Source organism: Trichoderma camerunense (assembly GCF_050948025.1).
Source record: "Trichoderma camerunense strain CBS 138272 chromosome Unknown V8C40scaffold_20, whole genome shotgun sequence".
Lineage (NCBI taxonomy): Eukaryota > Fungi > Ascomycota > Sordariomycetes > Hypocreales > Hypocreaceae > Trichoderma > Trichoderma camerunense.
Window position 1 is genome coordinate 394539 of NW_028145350.1, and position 12072 is coordinate 406610.

The 12072-nt window shown below is 50.2% G+C and overlaps 3 protein-coding genes across 3 annotated transcripts; 1 reads left to right on the forward strand and 2 right to left on the reverse strand.

Annotated features, from left to right (window-relative positions):
• Positions 1–331: 331 nt before the first annotated feature.
• On the reverse strand, positions 332–2615 carry V8C40DRAFT_108725 (uncharacterized protein). Its single transcript, XM_083210757.1, has one exon. It carries the CDS (start codon positions 2455–2457, stop codon positions 886–888), a length of 1572 nt encoding a protein of 523 aa, XP_083068944.1. The 5' UTR covers positions 2458–2615; the 3' UTR covers positions 332–885.
• A 4566-nt stretch (positions 2616–7181) lies between these two features.
• On the reverse strand, positions 7182–8459 carry V8C40DRAFT_269844 (peptidylprolyl isomerase RRD2; the record flags this gene model as incomplete). The annotated part of the gene is made up of 1 exon (XM_083220132.1): positions 7182–8459. The coding sequence occupies one exon, from the start codon at positions 8457–8459 to the stop codon at positions 7182–7184; it is 1278 nt and encodes a 425-aa protein (XP_083068945.1).
• Positions 8460–8702: 243 nt separating this feature from the next.
• Positions 8703–10311, forward strand: V8C40DRAFT_255330 (exosome non-catalytic core subunit RRP46). Its single transcript, XM_083218024.1, has 3 exons — positions 8703–9009; positions 9075–9232; positions 9314–10311. Exons 1-3 carry the CDS (start codon positions 8829–8831, stop codon positions 9716–9718), a joined length of 744 nt encoding a protein of 247 aa, XP_083068946.1. The 5' UTR covers positions 8703–8828; the 3' UTR covers positions 9719–10311.
• Positions 10312–12072: the final 1761 nt, after the last annotated feature.

The following is a 12072-nucleotide window of genomic DNA, read 5'->3' on the forward strand; positions in this document are numbered from 1 at the left end:
CAGGAACCACAGTGGGCCATTGCTTCATAGAGCGAGGCTGTAAGACATCCATTCTCTCCTCACAGCCAATAGACGGTATGACCAGATCTCGACGTTCGCTCCAGAACGCGGGCCAGTGCCTAGATCTCAGTGAAATGAAGCCTGTGGCGTCCCGTGGCTGCCTGCATCCAAGCTTCATGTTGCGTGGCACCGATCATGCAGGCTGGCTATCAGTAACTGAAAGTAGTGATAGTAGCTGAAAGTAGTGATAGTAGCTGAAAGTAGTGATAGTAGCTGAGAGTAGTGATAGTAGCTGAGATTTAAAGAGCCAGATATTCATTACTAGCTGGATAATTCTTATACGTATTCTAACATTCTAGCCATTGAACCTCACAGTCGCTGAGGTGCTGGCTAGTATTTCACTTAATTAAAGAACTAGGTAGATGAAGTTAAATGCTTCTTCTGTATCGCGCTATCGTATGCTTTAAGCTCGTCGAAGTCTCAACTGACACATATACCTAATTACTTTTTTTAATGAGATATGCCGAAGGCCAAACCTTCGTAGATGCCCATCATTAATTCCTGGAGATATTCCTTCCAGACTATGGATACAATAAAAATCCACCTTGAGTGTGATAGAGAGAGCTGAAGAGCCTCAGAATCTCACAAAACGCCTAGTGTAACATGCAAACCATCTCGTGTATCGAGTTCACAAAAACAACCGCCCCAGAGGTATCTTCAAAAGAAATAACATGACAAAGGAAATCCATTCGTAGACTCATCATTTTATGTTGACAAAATATCGGAAAGCAACGACAAAAAGAAAGTGTACAGGCCAAAATTGACGCCTCAAATGACCATAAAGTTGTAGGCAAATATAGGAGAATTGTGTCGATTGATTTCGATTTAGAGAGACGGCTGGTCGAGTTCTTGCGTAGGCAGGGGGCCAGTCTCATCGCAGAGCTGGCTGTTGGAATCAGGCTGGTATTGACGGTTGCGGGTATGGATATCAATCAGCATCTCCACCAACGTCTCTGCATCTCCGTATAGAGAACTAAGATCCTGTCCAGTAAAGCTGTGCCCCAGTCTGCATGGGCCAATTCTAGGCTTTCTATATGCTGCAAACACGATGCCTCGATCGATCATCTCTGATAGTCGAACTCCTGAAACTGGGCTGTCTCGATCGTGTGAACAACTTTGAGAATATTTGCCCGAGTAGAAGGAGCATGCGTAGCCACGTGCGATTTCGTGCAACTGCGCTTCTGTATTTTTGTATTCAACCCAGCCCTTGGACCGCAACATGGTGGCATGAGCCTCCGGGGAAATTTGTAGTGGCGATGGGACTTGATCAAGGCCATGCGCTGCCAACAGTCGACCAACTAAGGGCCTCTTGCAAGAACTCGCAGACTCGAGGTCGAAAACTTGGCCACGCGGTCCGCCTGGCCAAAGATTTACCACATAGACAAGGTCGAAATCATATCTCTTTGCAATTCTAGCGGCCTCGAAAGCAGCGGCAGTAGCAGGCCGGCTGATAGGAGGAGGCGTTAGCGTCAGGAGGGGAGAAGGCTTAGGTGAAGGAGGAGATGTGTCCGTTGTGAGCGGAGAGTGCAGTTGCGTGCCACTATCAGATTCAACGTCTATATTCTCAGGCGCCACTTCAGCAATATCGTCATCGCTCAGGTTCAAAAACTCGTTGAAGTCAGGCTCCCGTAAGGTAGAGCTATTGGACGATGCTTCAGAGGGGGATGAGTCGCTGAATGAATCGTTCAAAGATGGGTAATCAAAAGTCTGAAGAAGCTGATCTTCAATTTCTTCAAAGAGAGCCTTATCGATTGCAATGTCGAAGATTTTGGAATCGGCAAGCAGGTTGCGCGCGTTGCGCACGGGTAGGATCTCGGGCGAATATTCAGGAGTTGGTGGAGTATCATAGGAAGTTGTTGGGACTTTGATGCTCTCAAATGAGCGGCGGCAGGAGTCGATGTCTTCCAGGTCAGGAGATGGAGGGGTGTCAAGACGTGGTGTAGCCCGTAGACGGAGCGGAGACTGAGAACGAGGACTTGGGATCTCGCGTATCTCTAACGCCGTGGACATTGGTGTCGCCTTCTCCTCTGGACTCGGTGAGGTAGGAAATTGATATTCGCGAAGCTTCGCCACAAGAGAGTCAGCCTGTGGGTGAGGGCCAAGGAGGGAAGGCGATCGGGTAGGCGAGTGACTGAAGCCTGGGCTGGAGGCATGGGAACTCAGTGAGCCTAGTCGAGAAGGAGTGACATCCGGGGCTGAGGGGGGTCGACCCGTCGCTATTCGCAATCGCACTTCCTCTCTAGCTGCCATGCGAGTGGCTGTCGGGCGAATGAAAGAAGGAGAGGGGAACTGGGGTTCTGTCGGGGTGCTAATAGAAGTAGCAACCGAAACAGAGGCAAATGAAGGTTTGCGCTTGATGCTGAATAGCCTCTCGAGGCGATCAAATCCGGTCGCCATCGTAGTGGAGAGATTTTGAGGGAGAAGGAGAAAGAATGAAAGAAGAAAATTGAAACGAAAGAAAGAGAGACAGTGAAGATGGCAAATGGGAATCCGCGTCGAGGGCGGCAGGGAACGATGTATTAAATGTCTTTGCTGCTTCTGTTTTGATGGAGAAGGGCTGGGGAGAAAGCAATGGCAGAAGCTTGTGGATGAAGTGAACAGCTGGGTGGTTGTTTTTTTCGAAGTAGAGGGCGAAATTAATGGGTGGCAGGCAGATCCCCATGCGAAGTGAGAAGTGAAGCAGAAGTGAATCAAAAGTGAGAAAGTCAAAACAATGATGGCGAGTCCACTCCGCAACACTTCGCCCAAGGGCGGCTGCCAAGTGATAAATCAAAGACACCTGGCCGGTACCCTTACGGCAAGGCCCAATCTGTCGCAAGATCTGTTCGTGGTACCTAATCTGTTCGCACCGGCGCCAAAGCGAGCGTAGTGCAAGATATGCGTGCCGTAGGAATGTGTCAAAGTGATGCACCTCGCGATGCTGTGCGTGGGTGCGCTTTGTATCTCCTGCGGCCGACGGTGATAGGCCGTGTTAAAAAAGTAGACGCCGCAACAACGAAATGCGAGCTGTTCTCTGATGATGAATTGCCGAGTTGTTGGGTTTTAGATGAAGATGTTTTGAATGCAGTTTCGTAGGTACGGGAGTGATGTTGGATTCCAAGCTGGTAGAGGAACTTGGAGGCGGTTTCTGAGAGGCGATACCGCGATAAGACGTGTAAGTGAATGGAAGGAGCCGCAAAGGGCTGTTGCCAATATGCCGACAGCCGGCTTTGCAGAAGAACAGAAGGAGCAACAGCTGCAAGACAGGGGAATTTGACAAGAGCGACGACTCGAAGCAGAATTTCTTCAGTTCAACTTCAAGCACGCGGGAAATCCGAGTAAACAAGGAACAAGGAACAGGCAGTACAAGACACATGAAGCCAATACTTCTGAGCCAGAGGGGTCGAGGGAGACTTTTATCGTGTCTCCAAGGGCAGGACCAAGACCGCGCAGTTCCTGATCCTCCCTCCAAGACATCCCGGACCCTAGACCCAGACCCTGGGAACCAGCATTCAAGGAACAAGCAAATCGGATATCCTCCTCCACCGTCTCCACGGCCTGAGCTCGGATGCAACGAGCCACTCGACTAGCAGCCCGAGGCCCAAGAGAAGAAAAAGCTGGTAGACTGGAGCGACTGGAGCCAAGAGCCACTTCGGACGCAGGGCAGAGACAAAATGCTTAGATTAGCGCCGCGGCTCACGGACGTTGACCAGGGTGGCGTGAGGCCCTCAAGTGATGGTAGAAAGAGATCCGCCCTGGCAGAATGATTTAGCCAGCTCGGGGATGTGGGATGAGGCATCGCCTCCCGCTCGCCTCCAGCCCTTCTCCCCTGCTGGGTATCGGGCGGGTGAGACATGCGGGCAGCATCTAGGCTGAGCGACCAAGCGCCTCTGCTCGTTCATTCTCACAGGACCTCAGACCCGAGGTATGCATCACACAGCCGTGCCATCCAAGACAGTACAACTCTAAAAGAAACAGCCCGGCCAGTGGTCACCTCCTCGAGCCTTTGATTCTCTGTGTCCTCTAGCATGTTCAAAGCCAGCCTTAGCGCATCAGTCTGCTCCATCGTGGCTTGTTCCCATATGGACATGATGTTTCATTTCTTTTGTGTCTAGGCGGGAAATAGAGGGGTTTTGCTCGGGTAATGTGACAACCGCATCGACAACCGATGTCAGATTCACACCGACATCAACTGCCTCCGATGAATGGCTACGAGTATATCAAAGGACATGTTCGTACCCCTCCTCTCCAAATACACCCAGAAACAATTCTGTGCACCTCTCAGATCTATGCCCTTTCCCACTCACCCCGATCAGGTTGGTGGTTTGTTTTTACTACTACCAAGTACGGACTCAAGGGAGACTTGAACGAATTATAGGCAGACCAAGGGCGGCGGCCCCACTACCCTCATGCAAGCCGCGGCCAGCATGCCAGTCGGCGATCTAATTCATATCATCGCTCACATCTCACATTCTGTCTGCCCTTATATCATTTGCCCCTGCAACAGGGTGATATTAGTACTTGATAGTCTGTGAGCCGCTGAGCTGACGAGATGTATTAGTACGCTACTCGATCTCGGCCTTGGCCTTGATGTGCGACCTATCATGCGGCACAGATCACTACAACAATCACGTACGGCAGATTTGACAGGACCACACCTCTACCTGGTCCCCAGTTCTTGGATTCGGGAGCGTTGGTCCTCGACTGAGGAAATGTCGCCGGAGCAGATGCCACTGAAATCAGATCGTCCCGAATAGAAACAGCAGTCTACCTTGCCGTGGCGCAAAATCCAGGCGCGGGAGGCAGCGTTGTAATCGCTAGCCAGTGCTTCACATGGATAGGAGAGGAGGTCATACGTGATACAAATTTCTTGCTTTTGTTCCGTCCCTGGCTCGTCTCCCTCGAGATGGAGTTGCACAGCTGCGCTCTTCTCGTCCCCACCACCCGCCACCCAAGATAGCCGTCATGCAATTCCATACTAGATTTGGTTTTCCTTTTCGCAGACGGCACAGCCCGAGTCATGAGCGGCTACCGCATGCTCTATTCATCATGCAAAGTCTGGCGCAGGCCAAACGGATGCTTCCTTCAGCGCCATCGTCAAAAATTTTCAGGCCAGCTTCTATTGAGACATTTACGATATGTGATACCCGCCTGCTCAAAGGATCACAAGGGCAGGCGGAGCGCGAAAAAAAGAAAAGAAAAAAGAAAAGGGAACTTAGGAAAAAGCAATACCTTGCGAGTTGTCATTTCGCCTCTGCCGTTGTGCGAGTACATGCACCCAACTAGTAACCGTGGCGCCGGCCGCTAGCCTTTGGCCTTGACTTGACGAGCTGACACTGGCAGTTTACGGCACAATGGCGTCCAATGATGCAGCTTGAATTGCTCCCGCCTCCAGACCGAGCTGCTGTCCTGCATATTGGCCTGTCCAAGATTATTGACAGGCATGTAACCACTTGTCACACCCATAAATACACCACTGTTTATACCCCGTGTTAGGTCCATCTCCTCATCACAACTTCCCAGTCAACACTACGACTATTACGGTATTGACTCCGGCTTCTGGCCCGGGAATCTGATCAGCGGCCGAAATGCGCAGCAATCCGCATAAAGCCGTCTCGGACGACACAAGACACGAGGATGGCTTAGGCAAGCCTTGACCGGTTACTGTTTGGTGTGGTAATTTAGGTATGGTGGCACAGATGCGCCGAGTACGTTGCATCGTGTTACCAGTTTGCCCAATCGCCGTTCACACGCAGGCCGTGTATCTCGGTGATTACGACCGTGTATCCTACATCTTCTCCTAGTATCTGTTGACATCTCTTCCCTGCCCTTTCCCATCAGTATCTGCTATTAGTAGTAATGGTTCCTAATAGCTGCTACCGGCGCTATTTCTTCCAGACTCTTCTACTATCACATTTATCCAACTAGCGGCCAACATGGAATACCATATAGCCACTGGTTTCAAGTGTGAAACTACATTATAGCCTTGGAAATATCGTTGCCTAAGATGGAGTATGAGAATGTTATCGTACTGGCGGCATCGCATTTGTCTCGTCATGTTTACGAACGGCCACTGTTGGTCTGGTAAAGCGGTTGGTTCCGGAAGGCCACGGACCATAACACATGTGTTTGAGGGGAAAAGCTTGGGGCATTATGAGATCAAAAGTCGACTTCACTCGTCCGATGGTGATCCATCGCCCTTTTTTAGCTGTTTCAAGCACCACGTGCGCAGATATTTTTCTCACGAAGCCACATGTTTGTGCAGGGTCAAAGCAACAAATAGCGCAGCTCGGTATCCAGCAGCTTGTATCCCAAGTCATATCCATACCAAGTACCTGTGTAATAGCAGGTACCGAGCATAGAGACAGATGCGGATACATATACTTATCGACACGTCTCTAGACTACAAGAAATAAAACAGAGAAAGTAGCATTGGTAGAGAAAGCAACAACAATAGAGAAAGTAGCAACAGTAGAGAAAGTAGCAACAGTAGAGAAAGTAGCAACACTAGAGAAAGTAGCAACAGTAGGTAGAGAAAGTAAAGATAACAGCAGATACTCGAATAACTAGACATTGGGCACCAAAACAAAAGATTGCTAAGCTTCCTTTCGATCTCACTACAACACGTTCTTTTCCATATCTCTTCCGCCTGTTGGTATTATTGAACGGCCTTATAGATTTCATAGAAGCAATACACCAGTTGTCAGCTTCCACGGCGATGGGGCATTTCATGCTTTCATCGATGAGCTTATGGGCTGTCGCTGGCAAGGTACTATTTGATGCTTGGTGGTGTTTTTTGACGAGGAGGAAATAGCAGATACTAGGAGACCAAACTGACCAAAAGAGAGAGCGAGAGGCGACTCTTTTACATCTTGCTATATATAACATGCTTAACACTATCCATTGTCAGCAAAAGCATTTAGACAACATGAACATTTGAGAACTTTAAAGAGAGGGTTGAAAGCGGAATGGCTAATGGCTAATATATCTTGTGGTAGCCATACCTTCGTTAGATTGAGCGTAAAGAATTATTGAGATCTTATATTGGTATCCAAGCCAATCCTGCAATTCATTATTCTCTCTCTTGAACCGTGTCATATATTGTCACGTAACATATAACTATATTATATGGCGATTCGCCACTAGTCAAAGGGGATTCTACGTAGTGTTTCTACATGGCCCTTCTTCATCTCCTGGGCAGCAGCAAGACTACTGGGCACCTTGATACCGCAGCAGTCACCCCAGCCCGTGCCGTCGTGTGCTTGACCTGTGTGGCTATGGCCGGAGTGATCTTCGCCATCGTCTTCACCAGCAGCTGACGGATCTTCTTCACTCATACCAGGAGCAGCAGAGATAAGAGACCCGAACATGAAATGCTGCATTACCGGTAGCTTTCCCAGAACCTCGGCAACAAACATACGGCGCATGCCTCCGTCGATTTTAGTCCACGATTTTGAAGACGAGATGTCGTCCAGCATGGGACTGTGCCATCGTAAGCCTTTGACAGTCTTTGTGCTGTTGACAAAGTTGACTTGGCCGAGGTAGAGATAGTCGTCGCCAAATTCCTCGACCGTGAGGTCCTGGTGGATGGCGCGAGGGGTGATGTACGGATGGTGTAGAAGTTGAGAGGCGCCGAAGAGGAACGGCAAGAACTGGTAATCGTCCAACCCCCAAACACCGTGGGAGCCCGCAGGCTCCAGATAATAGGCCATCTGGACCACTCGCATCAGGGAGATGTAGCGAACAAAGACTCGGAGAACAAGTGCCTGGAAGTCGGAACGCTGCAAGATGCCGAGCTGGTACAGACAAAGTAGCCACATCATAAAGTTGAGCTCGTGTCCTGATCCATAGTCGATTCGATTCCGGTTACCGAATGACTGGGCGAAATAGGCAGATGCCTCGGCGATGGCGTCCGTGTTGTGCAGGCCTAGACTTTCATGCCATGTTGGGGTCTTTTCGTTCACCAGATCCAGGAAGCCTCTAAAGGCCTTATTGCCGAAGCGAGAACCGCCCTGCTCGTTGGGTGGCGACTGAGACACAAAAGCTTCCGCTTGGTCTAATATGCTTAAAATTGTCTTGATGCTCTCGCTCAGGGATTCATCCCTGACGGCAGACTTGGGTGTATCAACTACAGACTCAGATAGGCCAAAGACCCAAGCCGCAATGAGGCTGTAGGTTGGAGAGGCCAGGAACAGCTCATGGTCCTGCTTTGAAAGAATGCGCCTGCTTGGGAGCTTGTAGCTCCAGTCCGCCAAGTCCGGGGGCGAAGGGAGAGCGGGAGTCTGAGGAATAGGAGTTGGGTTGGAGGGGCCGGGTCTCCTCCTGCGAGGCTCGAGCTTGGGGATTCTGTCTTTCAGGTTGGGGATGCCCGAGACCAGGGATGGTGAAGGGGCTGGCTGGGCGGGTGATTCGGAGGCCATGGTGCGCTTGTTCGGATTCTCTCTCATTCACCGATGCTGAAGCTGTGCTTTGTAAGATGCAGGATGAAGAAGCTGAGAAGCTACCCGGATGGCGAAAATCGGTACCTGAATGTGCCAGCAGCTCAACCCCACGTCACTGGTGATGGGAGGTCCCCACAAGGTATCTGCTAGTACCAGGACCTAGGAGTGGCAGCTATGCCCACCACTGCCAAGGTACCTAAACAACGAGTATACCTTTGCAGATCGAGACTAGCAAAGCTGGGCTCCTCATCCCGGGCAAAATTTCAATCTTGTGCATATCTGAGTCTCAGGCACTTTGTAGCCTCATTGTCGTCTTTCTTTCACCACAACGCCTCATCTTTTGCAGCCATGGCCCCCCCTACAGCTGAGCTGTCACATCTCCCCAAGGCCGACGGCTCGGCAAATTTTGCATTCGGCGGCTACACAATCACAGCGGCCGTCAACGGGCCCGTAGAGGCTCAGCGTCGAGATGAGAATCCCTTCGAGGCGCTGGTAGATGTGAATGTGCGGCCGGCAGCAGGAGTTGGAGGTGAGTTGACATCACGGTGATGGAGATTTTCATTCGTCCGGCTGACATCTATCGCTGCCTTGTAGGAACGGCCGAGCGCCAGCTGGAGGCTATCCTGCAGCCTGCTCTGCGACATCTCATCCCGGTCAGAAACTTTCCGAGATGCGTGATCCAAGTCACGCTCCAGGTTATGGAAGTGCCTGAAAACGCCTATGTGAACACCAAAGTGCTCCAGCCCCGACTGGTGAGTGATCTTGTCTCGTTTGTCGTTTTCTAGTTTACGAGCCTGGTTGGTGGTCGGCTGATCTCACAATCATTTCCGTAGAATCTCGGAATCATTCCAGCACTTCTCCACGCCTCGATTCTGGGTCTCCTAACGGCAACAATTCCCCTAAAGACGGTGGCTTCAGCAACTTGCCTAGCAATTACGAATGATGATGAGAGCACCGTCAAGGTAGACCCGACGCCTGCGGAAATTGACCAAGCGAGATCTGTCCACGTGCTGGGCTTCACGGCCAGCCGAGACCTTCTCCTGGCCGAGAGCGAGGGCTCTTTCTCAGCAGAAGAGTGGGACAAGGTTCTCCAGACGGCGGAGAAAGTGTGCTGCCGCAGCCAGGAGGCCGAAGATGATGCGGAAATGGGAGGCTACGGGGCAGAGTCCGAAAATGTGCAACAGTTTATGCGCTCAGTCCTGGAAGCTAAAGCAGCCGAAGGTCTCCACTGGAGGTGAAGCATTTGGCGTTGTTGATACATCATTTCTTCCCTACCATTGGCTCCCCCTTTCGATAGATATCACGGGCGCCAGCAGAGACGGTTGTGCCCATTGCATCTTTGCGATGGTGCGGAGCGCCCTGGTTTAGACGGGCGATTCACAGGTGAATTCACAGGTGATACGTGGGAGCCAGCTTTAGTGAGGCGCTATCACCTCCAGGAACACGACGAGACTGGACGGAAAGGATGAGATGGAAACCGCTATTGGATTTGTGATATTCCTGCGAGATGCCATCCAAATAGGTCAGCTGGGTCGAGATAGCAGTTCGCTAAGCTGCATTAATAATTCCCGGATATGTCGCTGCATCTCGAGGAGGGTGCGCCAAACAGGCTGAATTCTTTGATAATGGAAAAAGTTGGGGGAATATACACGTGGGTAAGCGGGGGACAGAAAACCTGAGACTGAGAAGATTACGAACACACGTGCCTTAAATAATACGCCTATAAATCTTAACTCTTCAGGTATCTCCTGCTATCTATATTATTCTAGTATCTGCTGCTATATCTATATTTTTCTAGCAACTGCTACTATATCTATATTTTTCTAGTGACTGGTTTTATATTTATATTTTTCTTAAATTTTTCTAGTAACTGCTACTATACTTATACTAAGGTTTGGGTACTGAGTTGCTTAGGTGCTTATATTGCTGAATGTATGTGCGTATTCATTTTGCGGTCTCGCTTTTTCTGACCTCCGCTTGGTTCCCTACATGGGATGCTGGATGGCCAACTTGGGGTACCGAATAGCAAATCGAGACATTTCTTGCCCCGGTTTCTATCTTGCCGTATCTAAATTTGGATTGACTACTAACCTCCTATGTAATATTTGGGCATGCATATGTGTTTTTTTGTAACAGCCCCTGGTGTGAGAGATGAAACGGCGTTTCGGCCACCAAGCGGCAGGGCCCGTAGCGACCGTTGCAGCGAAGAGAGAGAGAGTCAGTGAGTATCATTATAATATTACTCCGTAGATAAAGGAGCAAAGGGGAAGCTGTCTGCTCCATGCTCTTTTCGCATCCAAATGCAGAACACCGTGCTTAGGAGGCTGGGGGCTGGTGAGACTGCCAAGACGCCGCACTATCAGCCAGCGGGTATCTGGCATGGAGGCATCGCCCCCGTACTCGCCACTGGAAACGTGCACTGCGACAGGGCACTTTATGGGATTGATGGACTTTTTTTTTTTTTCTCCGCAGCGTAGCATTTCGGCTTGATTTGCTTTCCATTTGTGTTTGGTTTTGGCCGTCGGTTTATGGGGGTCACCTACTCCGTACCTGTCCCTGTCTCGGTAGGTAGCCCATACCTGTAAGTAGCTCTGTTCTGCAGTAAACGCGGCGCGTATCAGGTACCTGCCACTTTCAATTGCCGGGCATAATGCCCGTCTGCGTCTCAGATGCAGAGCCTTCATTCAATGCGTCTCCCCCAGTCTCGTTCCTTCGCTCCTCATTTTCAGGGGATGCGTTTTGCGGTGCGTCCCGCTACTCCGTACTATTAGCTCCGTGTAACTGCGGCGGGTAGGGAACGGTGGCCGTTGTTTCGCTCATCGCCAACGCCAAATGTTTCTGGGGACTAGTGACAGCTTAGGAGCTGTGACGATGGCTGCATCAATTATTGACAAGGCTTGTGATAGATGATGGGATTCGTTAGCGGTCAGAGAATCTGTTTTCTATCTTTGGTTGTCGGTTATAAAAGACTCCTGGCGCCAAGCGGGTTCTTTGTTGTTGGTTTTTCTTTGTTTGTTTTGGTGTCGACGCACGCATCGAGATTAATCCTAATCACCTCAACGGCTTGGAGTCGTAGTGCCGGAAGCAGAACTCTGGAAGTTCCTGCAAGTGCTTTTTACAGCGTGTCTTTTCGATTTGTTTTATTTCTTGACGACATTCTCTACATCATTTTAATTCCAGCCACTCTCTTCATTGCCTGTTTCGGCCTCCTTTTGCTATCGATACAAGACTGCTGTGGCAAGACCAGACCTGGCGTCGGCTCGTTCCTTCCACCAAATTCCTAGTGTCAAGAAACTCGCCCCTTTTCTGCTCCCTCAGCTTTGGAGATTCTTCAGCTTCACTCTACACCTCATTTCTCCTCATCTACGCCGATTCCATTGCCTTGTGCTACAGCTGGTCTGTCGCAGCTCAACGTCATCGTACTTTTCTCAGCGGGACAACTGTTCTGCCTCGATACCGCTAACACGGCAATACTTGCTCTCGCTGCATCAGCATTTGTCGAAAGAGGTGATATTCGAGCCCGCCCACCTGCGGAGAAACTCCCACTGAATAAGCAACAGTCGCAACGATCCCACAGCGCGAACAGGAAACT